A 23,354-nucleotide genomic window follows, 5' to 3' on the forward strand; every position below is an offset into this window, starting at 1 on the left:
TGACCAATTCCCCCCCCCCCCTTCAAAATCCAAAAAAAGAATGCTCCCTTAGTATATGTTTCACTTTTTAACCAAACTGGTATTATTATTCCAACATTTATAGTGATGAAACGTGCAATCCCCCTTCTCCATCTTAGGGCCCGTTCTCTATGTAAGTGTATATTTATCAATTTTCTTTTTATTTTTCATATAAATTAGACTGGTCATTTTATCCATAAAAAGTTATTATTAAAAGGGACAATTTTGTCTCATCAAAGTGTTGACAACTTTCTTCCCGATGAAAATGTTGTTTTACCCACCTCGGAGATGGTATCACTTACTTGGGTAAATGATATGTAGGGAAAATAAATTTTCGGTGGACCTCACATAAATCTGAAAAAAGAACATGGTTTCTTGGTTAATGGGAACCAAAATTCCATTGACCAACTTTCCTCTTTCTCAAAATCCAAAAACGAACAGACCCTTAGGGTGTTTTCACGCAAAAATTTAGAAACTGACCTAGAGACCGAAATGCTTCGATTTTTTATTTTTTTGGTCAATGGTTTGACTGTCCAATCTGAATGAATTAGACCGGAACTTATTCAAAAAAAAAAAAAAGAATTAGGACCGAAAACTATTTGTTGGGTTGAATGGTCTTAGTGGTTCAACCATTTGGGTCAATTGTTCGACTGTCTCATCTGAATAGTATGACACATATTAAAAAATAAAAAATAGAAATAATTATAAAATAAATGACTAAAAATCTATTCACTCGGTTGAAAGGTTTTAGTGGTTCAACCTTTCAAGTCGGTGATTTTTTGACCAATTCAATGGTTTTTTTGATAAAAGACACTTCAAGGATGACCGATTGTTTGGCTGATTTTCAAATCGAGTGATCCTTCCAGGTCAATGATGGTTTGAACATCATGTTTGCACAATTTTTGCTTTTAAGAGTTCCTGGTCCGTTGCGTTGCTAAGAATGTTTATTTAGATTCATACTGTAGAGCAGTAACAAACATACCTTCATGGCTTTTTACATCTGGATGGTGCCTAACCTTAACCAGTTCACCTCCAAGTTCTGCAATTGCACATCTCTCTCTTATCCGAAAAATTGCCCAATCCAGATGCAAGTGAAATGAAAATAATCCCAGCTCCTAAGTCCTGACCAATGAGCCGAGTAAACTCAAATGCATTTGAATTGAATGGATGTCATTGCATTTACTCTTCCACAGTATTGGTGCATTTACACACTAGTCTGGGGCTAGAGTAATTTGTAAAAATATATTATGAATTCTGATTTTAGGCTTTATCATTGCATAAAACTTGTAGATAATTATATAATATGCCCCTCTATACAACGAATAATTTGATTAACTTTTGATACTTAGTGACTCTCTCCTCATATTGGGTGGTGTTTCCCATATAACCGCAATTGTTATTCTTTTTATTTACTAGTAAGCATGTACTTATTTTGCATCTGTTAATTTTAGATGATGACAATAATTGTAATAATGTATAAAAAATTCTATAAATATAAATTTTTATTATTTTTTGTTTTTATTATTAATCGAATGCAAATCTTAAAATCCAAATATGATTATATAAATACATCATACAAATAAATGATAATCGGATCGAGTTGTGAAGTTTAAAGTATCATTGACAGGCCTACCTATTTGGCTATATTATTCTTTTTGTAATGTTTGATCTTTATGGTGTTTTTTTTTTCCATTTATCAAGAAATGTAAAATTTAAATAAAAGGAATTGAATGATGTGAAAATTAGTAGTCCAGTTTACAATCTAAACCTCACAATTAAATAGTGACTAAACTCAAAAATGAGTATTTTAGTCAAAAGAAAGTTTCACAAAATTCATATTTTTAATAGTAGTTCAATTTACAATCTTTTGTATTTTCATGTGTAAAATTAATTTTGATATATCACACTTACTTCTTGTTTAATATGATAATTATATGATATTATTCATATGCCTGGATTTTTTTTTTGCAAAGTTTATTAATTTTTATTACTTATTTATGATATTAAATGTTAACACATTTAACCCAAAGGTTGAACCATTGGTCTTTGCCAAATCGTAAAATAACTTCATTATCTATTAATTCTAAATTATGTGTTTCATTTTCATTATCAATAAAAATAATTATTATTATTTATTACACTTTTTTAATTTAATTAATAAAAATATCATAAATGTATCTAATTTTTTACATATTTTTGTATTTTTCTATATTTATTTTTGTTTTAAAAATTTTATTACATAACTATGACCTCATAGGTTCATCACTTTGATTTGGATGGTTGAATTGCTTAACCATCAATTGAATAAATAATGATTTTTTTTTTTAGTTAATTTTAAAATATATGAATTCATATTGATAAAAATATTGACATAGATTTAATTTACAAGGTTTTAAAAGCTGTATCAGACAAGAAACCGTTACAGGAGCCAATTCTTGGGTCGAATACCCATATTTTCCACACCGGCTTCTATTTCGAACATGCCCATAAACTATATTCGTCGTCTCTAGTGTCACATGTTCCGGTGTTTCTCGGACCGATATTGATTACCATTGTCTGTCTATTCTCCTCCATCAGTCCGGTCGTCAGGTGGCGCCCATGGCCTCATAAACAAATTAGCAGCAACACTACTATTGTGTTCGGAAGCTCGAAGAAGAAGTAGGAGGGTTTGTCCGAGTTCGTCCACCTAACTACCTGAGGTATCACATGGGCTCCATCCTCACTGCCTAATCTACTCCGCCCTTCCTTACACCGTGGAGGAGTACGCTACAAGTAACAATGGTACGGTACTAGAGTTGACTAGGACAAACGTCACCAACTTCATTGCTGATTTGGTGTGCCTGTTGGGACCCATATGGTTGGCATGATCCACCACCTCGAAAATCTAGTTCATTATATAATGTAAATAATGGGTGTAAACGGTGATGGAGATGTAGTGAACTTAGAAGTTTTTTCTTGTTTATAGTTTGATAAAGTAACAATAAAAGGGTATTTTAGAATTTATAAAAAATATATCAGTCACATGATGTCATATATGTCACATGTGAGCGGAGTGTGACAGAAAATTAACATAAGGTAGGTTTTAGACAATTATTAGAAAACTTAAGAATACCTCAAGACAATATCAAAACAGTAAGAACATAATTAGTCAATTTCCTAAATGATAGGGGTACTTTAAGAGATTTGCCCTTAAACTAATGATTAGGTTCAAACCCTCTTATTTGTAATTTTCATACCAAAATTTATAGGTTATATAAACTTTACTGCTGCCACCACCTATTGGGATGCCTAAAAAGTAAAAAAAAAAGATTTATATCTTCTAATACAAACCAATATATTGTGATATTTTTGAACCTTGGCAATGGGGTGAAATCGAGAAAAAAAAATGTTCACTTGAATTTGATCAAAACGTTGGAAATGGGGATTTCATTCATTTATTTTCTCCAAAGTTATTATTAAAACAAATTAAAATAAATATTATATAAAGAACATTACAAGTTATATTAATAAAACAATGAAAAATTATTGAAAAAAATCTTGCGCAAAATTCTTAGACCCTGGATATTTGAGAAACTAATTGTATTATACCTCAAACTTATAAAAATAACTTATATGTAACTTGTTGAACTTTTCAAGGTTAAATACAACAAATAAAATTTAAAAGACAAAAATATCTCTGACTATTTATTAAATTTTCAAGATGTCATTTTCTTTCTTATTTTACTCTCCCTCTCTCTTCCACCACTTTTTTTTTCTCCATTATTTTCAACGCTGCAAACACCACTACTATATATGCAACAATACAGTAGCGTTCATCATTCACCTCTGTTGTAGCGCTACTATAGCTTGTTAGCTTTTTTAATATATTTTCCTATTTGTGTGTTCATGTTTTTATATTTCTTATATACGTGTTTAGTTCAGTTCAATCAAAAACCATCTAAAGTGAATTATTCTCCCAATTTAAGCTACCATGGCAAAGGGATCTGCTCCTCACAAATTGGCGCCTCATAGACACATCCATTGTGCATTGGGAACATCTCCCATGAATAATAACTAATAAATACAGAAGATGTTCCCAATGCATGGTCGGATGCACATGTGAGGCGCCAGGTGTGAGGAGCAGATCCAGCCTCTCATTGCAACATCTAATCCTTTTGGGTTTCTGACTGTTGGCAGTAGTTTTATTGATGCAGCGCTCTGGTGGAGGCTTCCCAAACTGTAGTCAATTCTTTTATGGGAGTTTGGATATTCAGCTCAGACTGACCTCACAGGCACATCTCACAATGTATTAGGAGCATCTTCTATACTTGTATATTATTATTTATGGGAGATGTTTTTAGTATTATTTATATGAGGTGCACTCTATTAATTTGGAGCAGATCCTAATTTCTTTTAGGAGACATTTCATTTGAAATACTCAAAGAGTATGTTGAATCATTTCCTAGTCGAATTCAGATCAGTCTCTCATCCAATAAAGGATGGAAGGTTTATCAGTTGGCAAAGAATACAAATATAAATATGTACAATATAAATATATACATATTTGCATTCGTATTCCTAAAGTCCAAAGCCTTGGGTTTCAATTTCACTTTTCTTTGCAGGCCGAGCTTTGTTATGAATCCCATTTTATAGAGACAAAAATTGTTTAATCTGTTATAAAAGAAATGCTTAATCTATAATCTATTTGAGTAAAAAGATGTCTTTCGTGCAGTTCTAACGTTGTCATATAAGAGGGTAAAGTTGAGATTTTGAAATGGTTTAATGGGCATATAAAAACAATACTAGCGTTTTCTTACATAAGTTTGTTGATAAGGCATGTTTAAGCAGTTTATCAAACATATATACATGTTTATATAATTAATTAATCAAATCATAAATCCTCCAAATCCAATTCGGTGGCCCAAGTCAGAACCCAGAATGTGAGAAGTCAGAAGTTAGAACTTGTGACGGAATTAATAATAGGCCTTTTTACCGTCCACTCCACCTCAGAATTCATATGAACTGAACTCAAATTATTCCTTCATCAGTATTTGAAAACAATACAAATATGTAGAATGTAAAATGATTCATACAAATTGTAAAATTAGGTTAGTTTTGCATTGATAAATTTACCTTCTTAACAAACATATTTTTAGCTGTAATTGATGTAAACATGAATTACAATAAAACATATGCCTTTTTTAATAAAAAGTTCACTTGAATGCAAATTTACTTTTTGGGCTTTTACATTTTATTATTAATGTAAATATACATTGATCTGTCATTTATCAATACATAAGGGTAATGCTACCAAACACAGGCAAAAATAAATCAAACTACAAATTTACCCTAAACTGGGATTTATACTTCATTTGCATCGTTTCCAAATACAGCTTTAATAATATTCAATTTATTCGTGGTGTAAACAGAAAAAATACACCGATAAAGTGTATTACAAGAGTTAGAATTATCAATGTAAAAAGTGAATCGGCCTTGTGCTCGTTTTGCACTCTTGTGCGTTTGGTGGAACTATATAAAACCTAGTGTAAACAATAGAGATGACTGATAATAAAGCGAACTAAAGCGAGCAATAGAGAGGACTGATAATCTCGATTCAGAGCAAGTCATAAGGGAACTTATGTGTGCCATTAGCCAGTTCAATTGGCGCCAATGATCCGAAACCTCTGAACCAAGCAGGGACACCAACGGTGGTATATAACGCCCAGAGCCACGGGCGACTTCCTTGTCCTTAGATCCTTTCTCTGGGCAATCTCCTGATTTCCTTCACCACAATCTCCTCTTCCCAGCTCCTAAAGTAAAGTTGCTTTATGGATCTCTGCAGCATGAAAGGTGAAGTTTCTTCCTTGGTTTTGCTCTCCTCCATTCCGTTTGTCTTGGTCTCTTCTTTCTTATCATCTCCATTTTCCATTTTAATGTTTTCTACACTTGTCGAATCTATCAGATGCTCCGTAGCACTTGCCAAAGGTGTCCTCTGTAAGAACATTGAAACCACAAGGGGGTGAGACGGAACAATTTTGGAGGATAAGAGAGATGTTATACCTTTACATCAATGGAGAGAAAGGTTCAAAAAATTGTTATGTATCAACTCATATCGGTTGATACATATCGTATCGAGCCCTTCCCAATATGTCCCTAGAAGGGTTGTATCAGGTCAGGGCCTGGTTCAGAGGGTAGCTGGGACTTAAACTAGCCCCTCTGAACCCCGAAAAAAAGAAAAAACAAGTGGAAGTTAAAAAAATGGCTGATGCACTGATAGGGTGTATCGACCAATATCGATACTTTGAATCTTGATGGAGAATTTGAAGAACTTTTCACATCAATTTTTTATATAAATTTATATCAATTCTCAATGTAAAAGTCTATTTAAGAGCTATTTTACATCGAGTATCATCATTGTTATTTTACCCGAACACTGCAAGCAAATGAAGCATGATCAAGGGGTCATTCAAATATATTGAATCTTTTGACATTAGTATGAAGAATTGAGATTTGTTCCTCACATAAAGCACCTCACACCAACCTTACAGCACTTATCCACGAGCAAGGTAGCTTAAAGTGCTGTTTAGTAGGCTATGGAATCAATAATGAGGTTCTATGCCATTATTAAATACATGAAACCCATAAATTTATTATCTCATTATTAGTTTTACAATCTCTTGAAAATGTTAAAGTTCAAATCTGTCCCCACAGAATGCGTGTTAAAAACGTTTCACAGTACATCCCACATCTTAACCGTATACTATGGAACATCTCAATACCATATGGGGCCCATTCTGTGGGGGCAGATGTGAATTCTCAGCTAATTCGAATTTCGTATGCACCGAACACCGTGTATAATGAAACAACACACAAATACGAAAGATGTTCCTCGCATGCGTCTGGGATGTGAGGTTGGTTTGGGGAGAGCTCGAGCAGATCCGGACTCGGAATAGCGTTGGTTTAAAACCGTGAAATCACGAACTTCATATCTTCGATGCACTCTGTGACCCCCACCTTACGTCACTCCATCTAATTCAATTCAAGGTGGGCCACATCAATGTATTAAAGGCGGTAATTCACAGTTTTTGCCCATAAACGAAACGGGAGTAGCTGATTTTGAGCCAAGAATCTCGTATCTTTCCTCAAATACGAACTAGGGTTTCAAATCGACCTTCGACCTCCGACCTCCGACCTCCGACCTCCGGACCTTATTTCTTTATAGGCAGGCTTCTGCTATCTCTGTAGAACTTCTCTCAATCTCTACTACGCTTATCGAGTTTCCAAACACTTGAGGGTTCCGCGTCGATGCCTCCCCGAGCGGTGAAGAAGGGATCGGCCGCGCCTGGCCCGAAGAGAACTCCGAGGGCGACTAAAGCGATGCCGAAGCCCCAAACTCAACCGGAAGTAACAGAAGAGACAGTGAAGATCGATGAGGTTTCGGTTTCTGTAGCTGAAACTGAAGAGGTGAAGGTGGAGCCAGTTGTTGAAGAAAAACCGGAGAAAACTGAAGAACCTGAACATGAAGTTAGACCTGACACGAGCGGAAGTTTTTCTGTTAAAGGTAAGACCTTCTTTTTTTTTTGATCTGGAATATCATCAGGTTGGTGTTTTCTCTTTGTTTAGTCTAGATTCCACGCCTTTGGATATCTGCCATTACCTTGTAAATTTTAATTTATGAATTTGTGAAAGAGCATATTTACTATATAATTATAAGCTGTCCCTTTTTTGTTGACAGATTTTTGGTTTCTTCTGTATCCTTTATCTTTTATACTTCAGCCTTTTATTTGGATATTTTTCCTGAAGTCCCTTTTCTTTGAAAATGGTTAATGTCTTGGGTTTTCTTATCTTAACGTGGAAAGATGCTTTTTTATTTTTCATGTAGTTCTCTGCCCTTTTGGTTTCTCTTTGGTCTCTACCTTCTGGATGCATCTTAATAGTAAATTATAGGTGATAGAATGATTTCTTGGTGTTTATTTATCATAAAGGAGAATGCCATCTTGGATTTGTCCTCACGTCTGTTAAGTGAAAGTCTGTTACATGCCATAACGGCTCTTCCTTCTTATAGTAGGTTCTAATTTGAAAGCTCTTCAAAAACAAATAAATAAATAATATTCCCCTCAATCAATTGAATTGAAACTTCCCTATTGATATGAGAACCTACTTGTCATTGATAGGACTACAAACAAGTATTTACCTGTTTCTATGACAGCTGAAGATGATTCCAAGGAGGATTTTGATGTAGATGACAAAGGTGAACGGCTAGAGCTGGAGGATAATGAACCGGAATATGAACCTGAAGAGGATGGTGGGGTGGATTATGATGAGAAGGAAAATGAACACGAGGATGTTCAGAAAAGAGGAGATGATGGTGAAGAGACCGAGGACGGTGACGTAGAAGAGGAGGATGATATGGTTGAGGAGGAAATGGAAGATGTTGCTGAGGAAGTTGAAGGCGAAGATGATGGAGAGAATGGTGAGGAAGAGCGGGAAGAAGTTTTTGATGAAGAGGAGGAAGAACATCATGAAGTTGTTAAAGAAAGGCGTAAGCGCAAGGAATTTGAAATTTTTGTTGGGGGTTTAGACAAAGATGCAACTGAGGATGATCTTAGGAAAGTCTTCAGTCAAGTAGGTGAAGTTACCGAAGTCAGGTTGATGATAAACCCTCAGACTAAGAAAAACAAGGGATTTGCATTCTTGCGTTTTGCAACTGTGAAACAAGCAAAGCGAGCTGTTACAGAGCTCAAGAATCCAGTGGTACTTTTCTAAATCTTATCAAAGTTAAAAGACTAATGTGTTTTTACTTTGTATGTGCTATTAAATTTTCTTAATGATCATCCATCCAGATCAATGGTAAACAATGCGGTGTTTCTCCAAGTCAAGACAGTGATACACTTTTCTTGGGAAACATATGTAAGACATGGACCAAGGAAGCTGTGAGTAAGCTGGACCATTTTATGTCCTTGTCATTTTCTATGGTGGGCTAATTGAGATTATTGACCATGTTGTCTACATTTGGTTTCAGTTAAAAGACAAGTTGAAACATTATGGCATTGAGAATATTGAGGATTTGACATTGGTTGAAGATAGTAACAACAAGGGAATGAATCGTGGATTTGCATTTTTGGAGTTCTCATCTCGTTCAGATGCCATGGATGCTTATAAGCGTCTCCAGAAGAGGGATGTTGTTTTTGGAGTTGATAGGCCCCCAAGGGTTTCTTTTGCAGATTCTTTCATTGATCCAGATGATGAGGTCATGAAACAGGTGAAATATTAAATCAACATTCCTCTGTAGGTAGATAGGATTAAAACAGCTCAATTGGGTTAGACAGATTAATTTTATGACCTTTATATTGCACAACGTTAAGAGGAATGCTATATGATGCTAGTTCCTTCAGAATACCTAATGAAAAATCTGTTTCATTTTCCTGCTTGTAATTCCAACTCAAAGAACCAAAGTAATATTGAAAATGCTGATAAAGAGATGACCTTGGAAATGGAAGACAAAATGTGCATCTGATTTAATTGGATGTCAAACCTTATTAGGCTATGGTATCCAACGTCGGATTCTTTGTGTTGATGTCTATAACATGGCTAGGTTTTGGGAGGTAGTTGTTCCTTTAGATGATAGCTCTATGAATTGGCAGTCTGCCTATTTGCATTTATTTTGATTTCAGGTTCTTTATCCTGAGATTTTTAAACATGGCTACCTTGTCCAGATATATTTTAAACAACAGTTAAGGTCTCATTTGTGTATACTGGATCATGTGTGTATCTTGTGTTGCTGCAATCTCTTTCTTGGTCTTGATGAATTCAAGAAATGTGAAGTTGATAATGTACTACTGTTTCATACTTTAGGTTAAAACAGTGTTTGTAGATGGTTTGCCTTCTTCATGGGATGAAGATCGTGTAAAGGAATATCTCAAGAAATTTGGGAACATTGAAAAGATTGAGCTTGCTCGTAATATGCCATCAGCCAGGAGAAAAGATTTTGGCTTTGTAACTTTTGGAACCCATGATGCAGCAGTTGCATGTGCTGAGGGCATTAACAATGCAGTGCTGGGTGAGGGGGACAATAAGGTATCCATTGTATTTAAAAGACTTGCTTGTTTTATTTCATAAGTGGGAAGATGTGGAGTTTGGCTGCTGCTTGGTTGTATTTGTTTCTTTGATAGTTCTTTTCTTTCAGGCAAAAGTAAGGGCAAGGTTATCACGGCCAGATCGCAAAGGAAAAGGTAAGCATTCTCTTCGTGGAGAAACTCGCTATGGGCGAGGCTCTTCACGAGGTGTTAGGGGTCCTTGGGGTCGTCCTGCACCCCGTAGCCTCCCCGGACGTGGTCCAAGAGGAATTGGGGCACGTACAGCACCAGCTAGTGCTCGCGGATTCAAGAGGTCTTCAGGATTTAGAGACAGCCGTCCTGTTGTGGCTGATCCAGAAAGAGTTAGGGCCTTGTCTCCCCCAGAACGATCTTATGCAAGAAGGGCTCCTGGTATGCATCCTTTTTCTTTCATATTTTAGATGGCTACAAGTTGTATCTAAACATTGATATTATTTTAAATTCTGTCTTACACTGCTGGTGTGTTCTTGTCTTACACTGTTGGTCCCAAGCCCAAATAAAGAAGGGATATGTTAGGTTGGCAGCTGGCTCTAAAACCTGCCAAACCCTTGTGACATGGATTCTGATTTCTATTTATGATGAGACATGATTCATGTTGCTGACCCCATATATTTGGGATGATTTTGATGATGATGATTTTAATGCTATGCCTTTCTGTTGAACAGTTCCTTCTTACCCAAAAAGCAGTTTAAAGAGGGATTATGGTAGGTATGATGAGTTTCTTCCAAGAAGCAGAGCTGCTGCAGAGTATGGTTCTAGGGTTGCTATGGAGAAGCGGTCATCCTATACGGATGACTATCCTTCACATGGACCTGTTTTTGCTGATGATGTGCCTCAAAATACTTCACGCATGGCATCAAGGAGAACTTCTCTAGATGAAGGCTATGCACGAAGGTTTGAAAGGCCTCTTTCAAGTTACCATGAAGGGCGCACTCGTGATTATGATTTGATCCCTGGTTCAAAACGTCCATACTCTGCATTGGTTAGTCATTTTTTTATTATTCATTGTTTCTTCATTTTGTACTGTCAAGTTCTTTTTCCTTTTGTGCTATAGATTTTCCCACCTCCCCCCATCCTAGCCCAGAAAATAGAGAGGTTTAAAGATTATGGGTAACTGTTTTGGAAAAGGATGATGTTCCTCCACGGTATGCTGACAGTGGTCTTCGCCAGTCAAGAACTCGTGCAGACTATGGAGTTGATGGAAATGCTTCCCAATATGGAGATGCTTATGGTGACAGGTTATCTGGATCTTTGGAACTAATTTTCTGGTCTGTTGCTCTTCATTTGGAGCTTGTCTTGTTCCAGAACTTACACACTCTATTTTGGTTGTTAGGCTTGGGAGATCTCAGTTAGGATATGGCAGTGACAGAAATTCTTTCTCAGGTCATGAGTCACATGGACTGTATGGTAGCCGCCAGGGTATGAGTTACAGTAGAGGTAAATTAAGGATTGTTAATAGGGTTTAATTTGCAATTGCTAATGTAATGGTTTTTCACCCATGCTTGTGGTTATGCTTCTTGATGCTTAATGCTTCTATGCTTTTGGTATGTGGTGGTTTCCAGGTTCTTATCGTACACATGATGCTGGTGGAATGTATTCATCAAGTTTTGATGACGATTACATGGCCCGTGGACCTGATGTAAATATAATACTTTCTTTTATTCAGTAATGTTGATATTAAGTTGAAAATTTTATATACATCTCTTGTTAATTTATTTTACATTGATATTGCAGGTTGGCGGTGGTTCATATTCTTCATTATATTCGAGCCGTGGGTTGGGTGGCAGTGGATACCTGGGTGGCAGTGGTTCTGGATCATATTATTGAGGTAAGTCTTGTTTTGTATCATACACCATTTTTGTGTTTTAAGTTATGGTGCATGTGGACGTACATGACTGCTGATTCATTGATGCATGCTTAGTTATATTTTTTTGTAACAAAAAGGCATTTCTTTGGTTTTCCTATAGCGTTTTGATTGGCAACAATGGAGCATGGTGGTCACATGTGAACTTGTATCTGACACAGATTTAACATGACAAGAGCTTGCTGTAGGCCATGGGTTATTTGGAGCCTATTCATAAGATGCCTCCAGAGTCTTGGGGAGAAAGCACATATTTAAAGAGCATATGTAGCCTATCAGTTATTTTGAGAGGACTGGGATTTGAGTGTTGAATTTTACAATGCAAGAGGTGCATTTTCAACCATAGATGTGGGTTTTATTCCAGTCATATTTCATACTGTAAGGATCTTTGAGTGATTGGGAGTTCAGAATAAGAAAGCATACTATGTGGTATATATGACATGCATGTTATTTCTCTCACTATAAGAACTCCATTTGATGGACAAAGAGGTTGTATGCTTCATTATAAGTTGTCAATGGGCAAAACATTTGGCATACGTGAAAGCATGAGGTGCTCCATAATGGGTTTTTGTTTTGGATAGTTTTAATTCTTCAAAATTCCTGGGTTAACGATTAGCTCAGAATTACAGGAGGCATTGATGCCATGTTTGATCAAACATTACTGTCAATAGTGCAGCCTTGAACTAACTTGGAAGAAGTTTTCAATGAGTTATCCTATTACTAAACGGAACCATGATTCAATGTTTCATCATCTTTAAGCACTGAATATGTGCCTATATACTGGTTAGAGGACTTCTGCCCCAAGTTTGGTAGAGAATATAACTGGATTAACAAGCTGACTCTTATTCAGGTATGCCCCTCTTGTAAGGGGTATGGGGAAATTGCTAGCTAAAAGAATATGGTTAAGTTATAGATTTGGCTGATCAGAGCCCTTAAGATGAAAACTCATTGTGAACAGAGCAATTAAATTTAGCAGGAAATAATTCACAGCAGTAGAAAACTAGAAATCATGTTTCAAGATCATTACTTGTGAAGCACAAGTTAACTTTAGACATTTGATCCCAAAAGTTAGATGGGTTCTAGGAATCAAATTGCCTTTGTGGTTGCAAATTTTTCTGCTTCCTATTTACCATGTTCTTTGGTTTTGGGTTTGGGAGGTTAATTACAGCACAAAGAACCATCATAATGATAATGTGTGTACTTTCTGGCATAGGATCTCTGGTGCCGTTCCCATTCTTGGTTTTCATTGTATTTTTTGGTATGTTATATAAGCACTGGAGATGGATTAAACTCTTTTATTAGGGAGTGCTTTTGATCATTACATGGGAGAGTTTCTTAAGTTCTTTGACAAGCTTGATTTATAATTGAATCAGGGGATTCATGTGATAATAATAGCAATGTGACTAGGAGACTTGCTTTGGGTCTCTATCATGGTAACTGTAAATGGACAAAAGAAATTATTTTTGAATCATAAGGAGCACTTGAAGTTTCTAGAGTGGACTGCTAATACCTAAATGTATATATGGTCGCCTGATTTCTATTGGTGATTCTCTGATCATTATTGAATTAGTTGCTTCTCATTTGAAAGTAGTGACCGGAAGGTGCTAGGGTTATCAATGGTGATCCATATTTTACCTCTGGTTGAGTTTGGATCTGCTTTGTAGTCAGGGCTGTTTTGTTGTGCTGGTAATTTCTTATAAAAATTTCCCTTTTTTTTTCCTTAGTTTTCCGTTATTTTTGCCATATTTTAGGATCATCACTGGATGATCAATACATCTTTCTTACTGAAGGTAATTCCTCATAAGTACTGAGAAATGGGTGCTCTTAGTATTTTATTATTGGTGTCATTAGTGGTAAAAGATGTTTATAATTTGGACTTATTGGTTAGCGAGGGTATCTTTTTTATTCAAGAAAATTCCTTTGAACCTAAAGGCTTCCAAGTTGAGTTTGAGGGCAACAAGATTAACACTAAATCTTTGTTTGCTTGGATTGTCAAGTGGGTTTTGTTTGAGCAAGATCTTGTACTGGCGAGCCTACCACTTAAATATATTGTAAACTTGAGATGGGATGAGGGTTGGATTTTGGTTGGTCGGTCTAGTTGTATATCTGCATTCGAATGCATTCATAGATCTGTTTTTGAAATCTATTGGCAGATCACATGTGTTTATATTGCAGCAATGAACTTCAATTCCTATATTGTGTTGGGAGTATATTCCAAATTAAGCTAGGTAATTACATCTTATTATCAATTATGATGATATTTTTTGTTTTGTAATAAGCTAGACGAATGAACCTTTTTAACTGATAAATAATCAATTAGATTGTTTGAAGAAAAAGGTCTGGTTGATTTTTGAAGTGTTTCATAGGAATTAGAAACTGATAAAATAGGTACCCTCTTTGATTTGTTCTCTGTAAACGTTCTTGCCCCTGGATGTTGCTTCCAAAGTAGTCTTCGTATTCCTTTCTAGTCTATCAAGTTTTCTTTTGTGCAAGACTGTTTGGTCGGAAGGATTGAACTCCTTGTTGAACTCTTATCTTGATATTGAAATCATTCTGCATTTCAATTTCAAATGGAACTATACTCAGGTTTCTCAATTCATAGATTTTCACAGAGTCTAGTCATGGTGGAACTTTTTGTTTTTGGTAAATTGATTTTCTCAACAGTCTGAGGGCACTTTTGCAGCTTTGCGAGGGTATGCTGATGATAGGGCATGCCATACGTTGACATTGTAACATGTACATGTTTACGCTTTGTACATGCACTTGTCATGTGTAATGTAATGAATAAAAAGAATGGCCTTATCACACTACTTTTGCTATTTTTTTTTCGTTCAGAAAGTATTCATAGATGTTTATTTGATCTAATTTGATTTGTTTGCTCTCGGTTTTAGAACTTGTCCATGATGTGGGTTGACGGACGGACATACATAACAGGTTTTGGAGGGGGAAAGTTGGTCAATAGGTTTTTGATTTCTATTGACTCAGATACTCGTGTTCTTTACTCCGATTTATTTAGGATCCATGGTCGGGATGATACCCATTTCCAAGATGATTAAGTAATTTTTCCACTTTCAACACTTTCATGGGACAAAATTGCCCCATTTAATAATGCCTTTTTATAACTAAAACAGTTGTCTTGTTTACCTAGGAAATAAAATATGGTAAATGCACTTGCGTAAATAGCTTCCTAAAAAATCAACGGGCCTAAATGTTGTGCTGATTTAGTTTATATTGGTGACGGTTACGTGGCTTTCCTCAATGATCTTTTGCATTCTTTTCTGGGCTCAGTTTAGAAAGAGTACAAATATAAATATTTTAATGCATTCTCTTCTGGGCTCGGTTTGGAAAGAGTATAAATATAAGTATGTATAATGAAAAACCTTATATTTTGAATTTCTAAACTAAACCTTTATTTTCACTATATATATTTGCATTTGTGACTCTTTCCCAACTAATCCTATGCCTAAAAAATTGTATATAGGGCATAGCTGGTTTTGCACTGCACATGTCATTCTTCCCAATCCAAGATTAAAAGATTATAAATTTGAATTAACAAGTTAGATTTGGCATGCGTTCCCTCTCGTCCCTTTTCTTCCCTTTTGTTTTTCTTGGACTCTTTATTACACGATCAATCACCAAGATCCACCTCCCCTGGCTTGTTTCCAATTTTTAAATTTCCTACTTACAGCCTATCATTTTCTCTTTGATTGTGTTTTTGTGGTACTTGTACAGTATTACGTTTGAAGGGAAATATTGTTCAAGTAACCTGAAATTCACCAATAATGCCTTCAGAAGTAGGCCTGTAATTAAATCCGACTTCGATCCGACTTTAAGAGGCAGCATCCATGTTCAATCTAAAATCTAATTGTATCTACGAGAAGCAAATTCGAATTTGAATTTGATCGGATATTGGATTTCATTAGGTTATAACAATTAAGTATAAAATTAGGCTGTTTGGTTTGAAGGAAATGGTAGGGAAAGGAAGGGAAGCTATACAAGGTTTGTAAAGGTTTCCCTTTCCCTTCATTTCTCTTCTTTTTCTTTCAAACCAAACACAACCTTAGGAAGCTCTCAACCCACTTAAGGTTTTTTTCTCAACCTTGAGAAGCTATACAAGGTTTTTTCTCAACCTTAGGAAGCTCTCAACCCCATGATCAAAGGCAAATTACATCATACAAATTCCTAACAAGTGCGATCAAAATATTCATCAATTGATGCTAAGCCTCAATCCTTTGAGTCAAGTCATCAACCTCAGCAATGTTCGAGCTTCCTCATTTCCTCCAGCTCCGCGAGAGTAAAACATCTTTTAGAAAGGTGCACAAATAGCAATTGAAAGATTCTTAGTTTTCTTTTTTTTTTTTTTTTTCCAGTTATCTCATTTTTGTTTCCAATGTTAAGAATGTAAGCTATGAAATTCATGCAATTGAAGCATGTTCGTTAAAACTTGTCCTAAAAAAAACATGTTGGTTTTAGCAAGGTTATTAAAAATGAACCAGAAACAGAACTGGATGGTTTCTAGTTAAGCGGTTCAACTGTCTGGGTCGAATGGTTCAACCCTTGATGTCATAAATAAATTAAAAATAAGAAATATTTACAAATAATAAAAAATAGCATAAAATCAAATAAAATAAAAAAAATACAGAAAAACACAGAAAATAAAATTGTCTAAATACAAAAATAATACAGTATAAAAATATAGAAAATATAAAAATAAAATGCACAAATATTCTAAAAAATACAGAAAAAACACAAAGAATAAAAAAAATAAAGAAAAAAACAGAAAAATAAAACTATCTAAATACAAAAATATCAAAGTACATAAAAACACAGAAAATTGTAAAAAAGCAGAAAATAAAACAGGAAATTGCAAATAAATACAGAAAATACTGAAAAAACAGAAAATTGCAAATAAATAGAGGAAAATACCGGAAAAATAAAACAGTAAAGTGCAAATAAATAGAGAAAATACAGAAAAATAAAACAGAAAAGTGCAAATAAATAGAGAAAAATACAGAAAAATAAAATAGAAAAGTACAAATAAATACAGAAACAAAAGGAGAGAAAAAAAACAGAAAACTATAAACAAATATAGAAAAAAGCAGAAAAATAAAACAGAAAAGTGCAAATAAATACAGAAAAAACTGAAATATTAAACAGAAAAGTGCTAATAAAAACAGAAGCAAAACAGAAAATTGCAAATAAAAACAGAAAATTGCAAATAAAAACAGAAAAAATCGGGCTTGTTGCCGGTGGACTCGCCCAGCGGTGATGTGACGGTGGGCTCCGATAATGGTGGTGCGGGCTTTGGCTTGGTCGCAGGTGATTGCTGTTGCAAGTGCTGCTGCAAGCCTGCAATTGTTACTGCCGCTATAAACCCCCGTCTGTCCGCTGCAAAATCGCTGGCCGTCACTGCAAGTCAATCACTGGACCTGTTACTGCTGCAATTGTTACTGCTGGACGGATGGACCTGTTGCAAAATCAATGTTGGCTGCCGTAGATGAAGCTCACCGCCTTTGCCGGTCGCTGTGAATTGCTGTCGGTAGTTGTGTGTTGCTGTCGGACGCCGTAGGTCGTGGCTGCTGCAGGTAGTCAGTTGGGTGTGAAGGCTGAGAGGAGGGAAGGGTTAGAACGAAAATGGGGGTTGTTCTATCCCTAACCATTAGTAAGATTTGGGGTGGGGATATGAGAGTCATTTTATTTTTTGTTTTTCTATTTTATTTAAATCAGCAAAAATAAAAAAAAATGATAACCCATGAACCGCTGCCCGGGTCTAACGGTTTAGCAGTTCGATCACCTGGGTTAACGATTTTCTGACTTTTTCAATGTTTTTAAAGAATTTGTGGTTTATAATATAGCTGGACCTGGGGGACTGACTGGTTACCGGTTTTTCTGGTCCGGTTTTGAAAACCATGGCTTTTAGTAATCATATATTGTTATTGTTTACATCAATATGGCACAATGTACAAACTTGAAAAACATTGTATTTTGGGCTTGAATATAATTGCAAGTTTCAAGACATTCAATTTGCCAAATTATCAGTAGAATCCAACACTAGTTGAAACTATAAGCCTAAAATTTTAGATTTGCCCAATAGTCCATATAAGCAATACCAAAGCTCCGTTTAGATCAGCTAGTGAGGCCTCCAAACGCTTGTAACAATCGGGAATCATCACTCTTGACTTGGCTAGCACATGCTCCTGTTCAAATAATTGTAACAGAAGAGAAAGGTAATTAGGCCCAACTTACATCTTAATTGTTGACAACAAAGACATTCCAAGTACGCATGAAGAAGCAAAAAAAAAAAAAATCCCCTTTACCACAAGAAGCAGCATTGCAACCAGGCAATTCTGGAAAAGTCTGGTCCCCTACTGCATTTAGTCTAATGAATTGGTTAATAGCACAAGAGTGATGATAGGGAGGCTCCAAGATATGGGGAAATTATTTAAGCGTTTTTATGGTTGAAATTTTGACCTATATATGTTAGCCTTAGGATATTTGTTATTGTTCCATATTTATCCTTATTGGGGTTTCTCTATATTTTCTCCATTATTAATAAAATTCTTTTACTAATTGTTATTAATAAAAGTAGGAGGTAGGTGGCTGATTCCTCATCTTTAAGGCACATAATGCACATGTGGTTGGAGAGGAAGAAGCATCCAAATTTCATTGGATGCAACAAGTCACTTGTGTTGATTTGTCCACAAAAATCTTTCCAACAGAAGAAGCGAACTCTAGGTGGAATGCATGAGACCGAAGCTTCACTCATTACCGGGAATTGATGGAGATAGGTTAGAGACTCAAGAAAATCAGGCGATTTCTTCCAATGCTTGTCCCCTGGAGGACTGTGGAAGTTAAAGTCAGAAGATGGCCGCATGGTCCACCCAAGAGGACAAGAATGCTTGTCCCCTGGAGGTTTGCTAGTAAGGTCATTCAGTAAATGAGACTAAATGACCCAGAAAACTTCCAGGTGGCAAGTTGGTTTGGGGTCAGTAGGAGTCTCCCCAATTCCTCTCATCCTTGATTTGTATAATGAAAATTTGGCCTAAAGATCTTACAACTTCTGGTGCTCTCTTTAACTTAAAAGAAAATCAGAAGGCTTTTTAATTGAACAAAACTCCACTCTAAATTGGAATATGGCTGATGTGGATCGTTGACCACATAATTCAATACATGGCCAATCCAGGAGGGGTCCATATCTGATGAAAGGTCTGGAATGGCCAAGATTCCTCTTGATTGGTAGAGTGGGTAGTGTAGTGAAGCTTCCTATTTGACCCAAATAAGAAACTTATTAGTTAAGTTATAAAGAACGGCTTATACAGTATACACACTATTTCATGATTCCGACAAACGGAATAACGGATATAAACTCATAACAGCCCTATATTTCAGGATTTATGGAAGAGTATTATACCAAAAAAATTATCATAAGAAATCCTATAAAACGCCCTATTCACTCCTGTCCAATAGGTAATTCTGTTCCTCGACTAAGTGAACAGCCCATCTTCTGTTTCAACTTTGTTTTCAAAAGTTCTGGGATTCCTTTCCATCAGCAAGATCCCCAAAATAGCAGATGAGGAAATCTTTCATATATTCTTTCCTTCTTTCTTAAGATCCTTGAGCTTCCAACACTTGGTAAAACCTTTCACAGATTTCGGATTACACCCAACCACCCCAAAAATGTTTTCCACCCACTGCCATAGCATTTCAGCAGCCTTGCAATAGATGAAAAGATGGATAGTGTTTTTCACTGCTGCATTGCAAATAGAGCAGATGCCATTTGGTCAACCCAATGCCTCTCCTAACCAATTTCTTTGGTTAAACATGAGTTAAGAGCTTCTAACCACACCATGGAAGACTTTTGGAGGCACACGAGCATGCAAAATTAAATCTGCTGGGAAGGAACCTGCCTCCACCCCAGCCACCATGGAATAGAAAGATCTCACAGAGAACACTCCTGACTTCTCCCCTCTATAATCTTTTATCTCCTTGAGAGGGTTCGTTCCAATCCTATTCGATATTTGAAAAAGATCCATCAACTCAGGAAGCTCCCATTCATTTAAGTTTCTTTTAGAAACAGGCCCCTACAATATGTTATTATTTAATATTTCATAGTTGCCTCTTACAAGAGCATTCCTGTTCTTTGCAATTCTGTACAGCCGGGGGAATCTATCCATCAAGGAACCACTGTCACACCAAATGTCAGACCAAAATCTGATTCTAATTCTATCCCAACCTTAAGTCTTATCTGTTTAGAGAAAATTCTGCATGTGCTTTATCAATTCCACTCCAAAGTTCACAGCCATAAGAGGTCACCTCTCTAGTTTTACACCTCAATGCATTCCTATACTTGGATTCTATTGCCACCACCCAAAGACCTCCATTCTGATCTCCAAATTTCCACAGCCACTTACCAAGAAGAGAAATGTTCACTTCCTTAATCCTTCTTATCCTCAAACCCCCATCAGCTTTAGGCCTGCAGATTTTTTCCCTACTAACTTGATGAATCTTAGAGTCCTTTCAACCACTCTATAGAAAGTTCCCCATCTTCCTCTCCACTCTTCACCAACTTGGATGGAAATTGAATAAGAAATAAAGAAAGATAGTAGGTCAGCAAGGAAGACAGAAACTTTTGATTGGTAAATACTTAGCATTCTAAGAAGATAACCTCTTATCAATTCTTTCCAAAACTGGGTCCCAAATAGATCTTGAAATACACTTTGCTCCAAGAGGGAGACCAAGAAACTTGGTGGGAACCTCACCAATTCTGCAACCCAAGGTTTCAGCCAACTCATGAAGCTACACCCCCTGCCCCACAGCTATAATCTCACTTTTGTTCAAAATAACTTTCAAACTTGAAACTATTTCAAATCAAATCAACATCCCACAGGTTTGCCAGCTCTTCTTTAGAATTATTGCATAGAAATAGAGTGCCATTGGCAAATTGTAACAAGGTCACTTCCCCATCCATCCTCTCCATTTTAAAACTATGCAACAAATTGCTTTCCACCCTCTTCTGGATCATCAATCTCAGGGCTTTGGTGTTGTAAATAAATAAGAAAAGGGACAGTAGATCCCCTTGCCTTGAACCCCTTGATCTCATAAACTACAAAACCATTATTAGTCGCTTAACCCTACAGATAAATATGAACGGCAGCAGCAACTTCTTCTACAAATTAATAATTTTAAATTTTGTTGAATAATGGGTTAGTGGGTCTTGAAAATATAGTCGTGGCCCACATGATCTAGACAAGAAGGATGGTAACATATATGGGTGGGATACTTGGGCATAGAGCAATATTTGCCTCATTTAGTAGCACAAAAGATTTGTATTAGGCCTGCTAGTAGGGGTGTTAGTTGACCTGTTTTTGATTGGATTCAATCTGATCCAAACCTTATCAAATCAGTTTTGGATGGTCCATTATAATTATTGGATTGGGCCAATCCAAAATAAATTGATCCATATTCTTATTGGTTTCAATTGCACCTAAACCGAATTTCTAATAATCCGTCCATGAGGCCAAATCCTTGTTTAATTTGAATCTAACCAAAACTGAAGCCGGCATAAAATCACTTTTATGAAAATATTTTATGAAAGCACTTTTACAAAAGTACTTTTACAGAAGCAGTTTTATGAAAACACTTTACAAAAGCACTTTTATAAAAGTAATTTTACATAAAAACATTTCTATGAAACCACTTTTACAAAAAATCTTGTACGGAAGTACTTTTATAAAAGCACTTAATGAAAAAACTTTTATGAAAGTATTTTTATAAAAGTACTTGTATGAAAGTACTTCTACAAGTGTACTTTTACAAAAACACTTCTATGAAAGTACTTTTATGAGAGTACTCTTCTGAAGTCCTTTTTATGAAAGTACTCCTTACAAAAGTTCTTTTTCAATGCCAAAAGGCTATATTTTTATAATTTTAAGATATTCTTCATTTGAATATATTTTTTTGTAATTTTTTATATATTTATTTTTATATAATTTTTGATATTTCATTCGGTTTGGATTGAATCCAATCTAGTCCATTTACATTTTAATGGATTAGATTGAATTTGGTTTCTATTGGATTTGGACTGAATTGGGTCAAGTCCATTTGTAAATGGATTCACATTGGATTGGATCGGGTTGGACCAAATCCAGTCCAATTGACACGTCTACCTGATAGTGCCAAACGGAAAAGTTCCCAAGTGGTCAGCCACTGAGGACCTCACTAGAGATGGATAAAAAGAAGGGAGAAGTACCAATCAGCCCAGATCAGAATTTATTAGGCCCGAAGTACAGGGGAATGCATCATGACTGTGAATTGATGCCAAATTCACGGGTAGGATGTGATTTATAGGGGGGGGGGAGAGGGCTAGTTGTAGTCGGGGGGTGGAATTCATAATTCTGCATAAGGAATGATCAAAAGGATATGTTCAATGTCATCGCATTTTTCTATAATTTAGGGCATTTATATGATTAGTTTGTGGCTGAAGGATTATTTCCTTTCTTGACGTTTGCACTTGTTGGATTTGTGGATCTTCATGGTGCTCAGCACACTGGGGTTTGTAGATGTAAACTTAAAAAATTGGATAAGATCCCTAGTGCCTAAATATGGGCAGTCATGGATCGTGTCCTAAACATTCTGGGTATCAATAACAATTAACAAGTATATTTACAGAGAATCAAGGGTCGTGGGGAAGAATAGTGAAGAGTTAAATTAATAAGAATTCTCAACTTACAAAATGAGCCATAAGGGTTGAATACAAGACTTAATTATTCTGAACTGCCAAATAAATATTTGGTCTTCTAAAAAAGCTCACGATGACATTTCAAAAGAACCGGAGAATATAGACCACACCTGCTGCTTAAGATCATAGGGGTCAGCTCCTTTTCCTTTGGTTGTGTTTGGTTTGAAGGAAAAAGTAGGGAAAAGTAGGAAAATAAAGTTTATAAAGGTTTCCCTACATTTCCCTTTCTTTCCCTGGATTTTCCTTCAAATCAAACATAACCTTATGTCAGCAGTTTTGGCTGCTTCTCTCTCAACCTCCTTTTCATAAGAATGGAGCTCTTTAACTATCCGTTTGCAAGTACTGGTTTTGATCTTCAGATTCCTAAGGGTTGCCTTGTCAACCTGCAATGAAGGAACATCTTCCCTCTTCGATTAACATTGTATTGATAATCTTTGAAATCTAAAGCAACCACAATTGTATATGCTCTTAAATCAAGGAGAGAAATCTATAAAGCAGTACCCTTTTTTCTTGACCAGTGAACTCAAAGTAGAAAGTCTCTTCTTCTTCCAAACATGCAAGTGAGGTGATGGGATCTCCTAAAAAATGGGCGCCCCACATGCACATCCACCGTGCATTGAGAATATTTTCCGTGAAAAATAAC

General features: G+C 35.9%; 1 protein-coding gene and 1 pseudogene across 10 annotated transcripts; one reads left to right on the forward strand and one right to left on the reverse strand.

Moving 5' to 3' along the window:
• The first annotated feature begins 6,990 nt into the window (after positions 1–6,990).
• On the forward strand, positions 6,991–15,146 carry LOC148848400 (uncharacterized). Of its 9 annotated transcripts, none has more exons than XM_088951970.1 (12): positions 6,991–7,558; positions 8,207–8,751; positions 8,841–8,930; positions 9,020–9,259; positions 9,853–10,074; positions 10,184–10,484; positions 10,778–11,094; positions 11,241–11,350; positions 11,446–11,549; positions 11,675–11,751; positions 11,847–11,940; positions 14,865–15,146. In XM_088951970.1, the coding sequence occupies exons 1-11, from the start codon at positions 7,303–7,305 to the stop codon at positions 11,937–11,939; spliced, it is 2,355 nt and encodes a 784-aa protein (XP_088808096.1). In that variant the 5' UTR covers positions 6,991–7,302; the 3' UTR covers position 11,940; positions 14,865–15,146. The 9 variants fall into 9 exon arrangements, with proteins under 9 accessions (XP_088808096.1, XP_088808100.1, XP_088808095.1 ...); XM_088951974.1 differs by having other exon boundaries at positions 11,446–11,531; XM_088951969.1 differs by lacking the exon at positions 14,865–15,146 and adding an exon at positions 14,657–14,861.
• Positions 15,147–17,924: 2,778 nt separating this feature from the next.
• On the reverse strand, positions 17,925–23,317 carry LOC148848401 (tubulin-folding cofactor A-like; annotated as a pseudogene). Its single transcript, XR_016101062.1, has 4 exons — positions 23,213–23,317; positions 22,968–23,094; positions 22,822–22,856; positions 17,925–18,170 (listed from the first exon to the last, which is right to left on the reverse strand). The product of XR_016101062.1 is annotated as a tubulin-folding cofactor A-like (transcript).
• Positions 23,318–23,354: the final 37 nt, after the last annotated feature.

The sequence above is a fragment of the Nelumbo lutea genome, chromosome 6 (genome assembly GCF_056320005.1).
Source record: "Nelumbo lutea isolate HS-2025 chromosome 6, American lotus-T2T, whole genome shotgun sequence".
Classification (NCBI taxonomy): Eukaryota; Viridiplantae; Streptophyta; class Magnoliopsida; order Proteales; family Nelumbonaceae; genus Nelumbo; species Nelumbo lutea.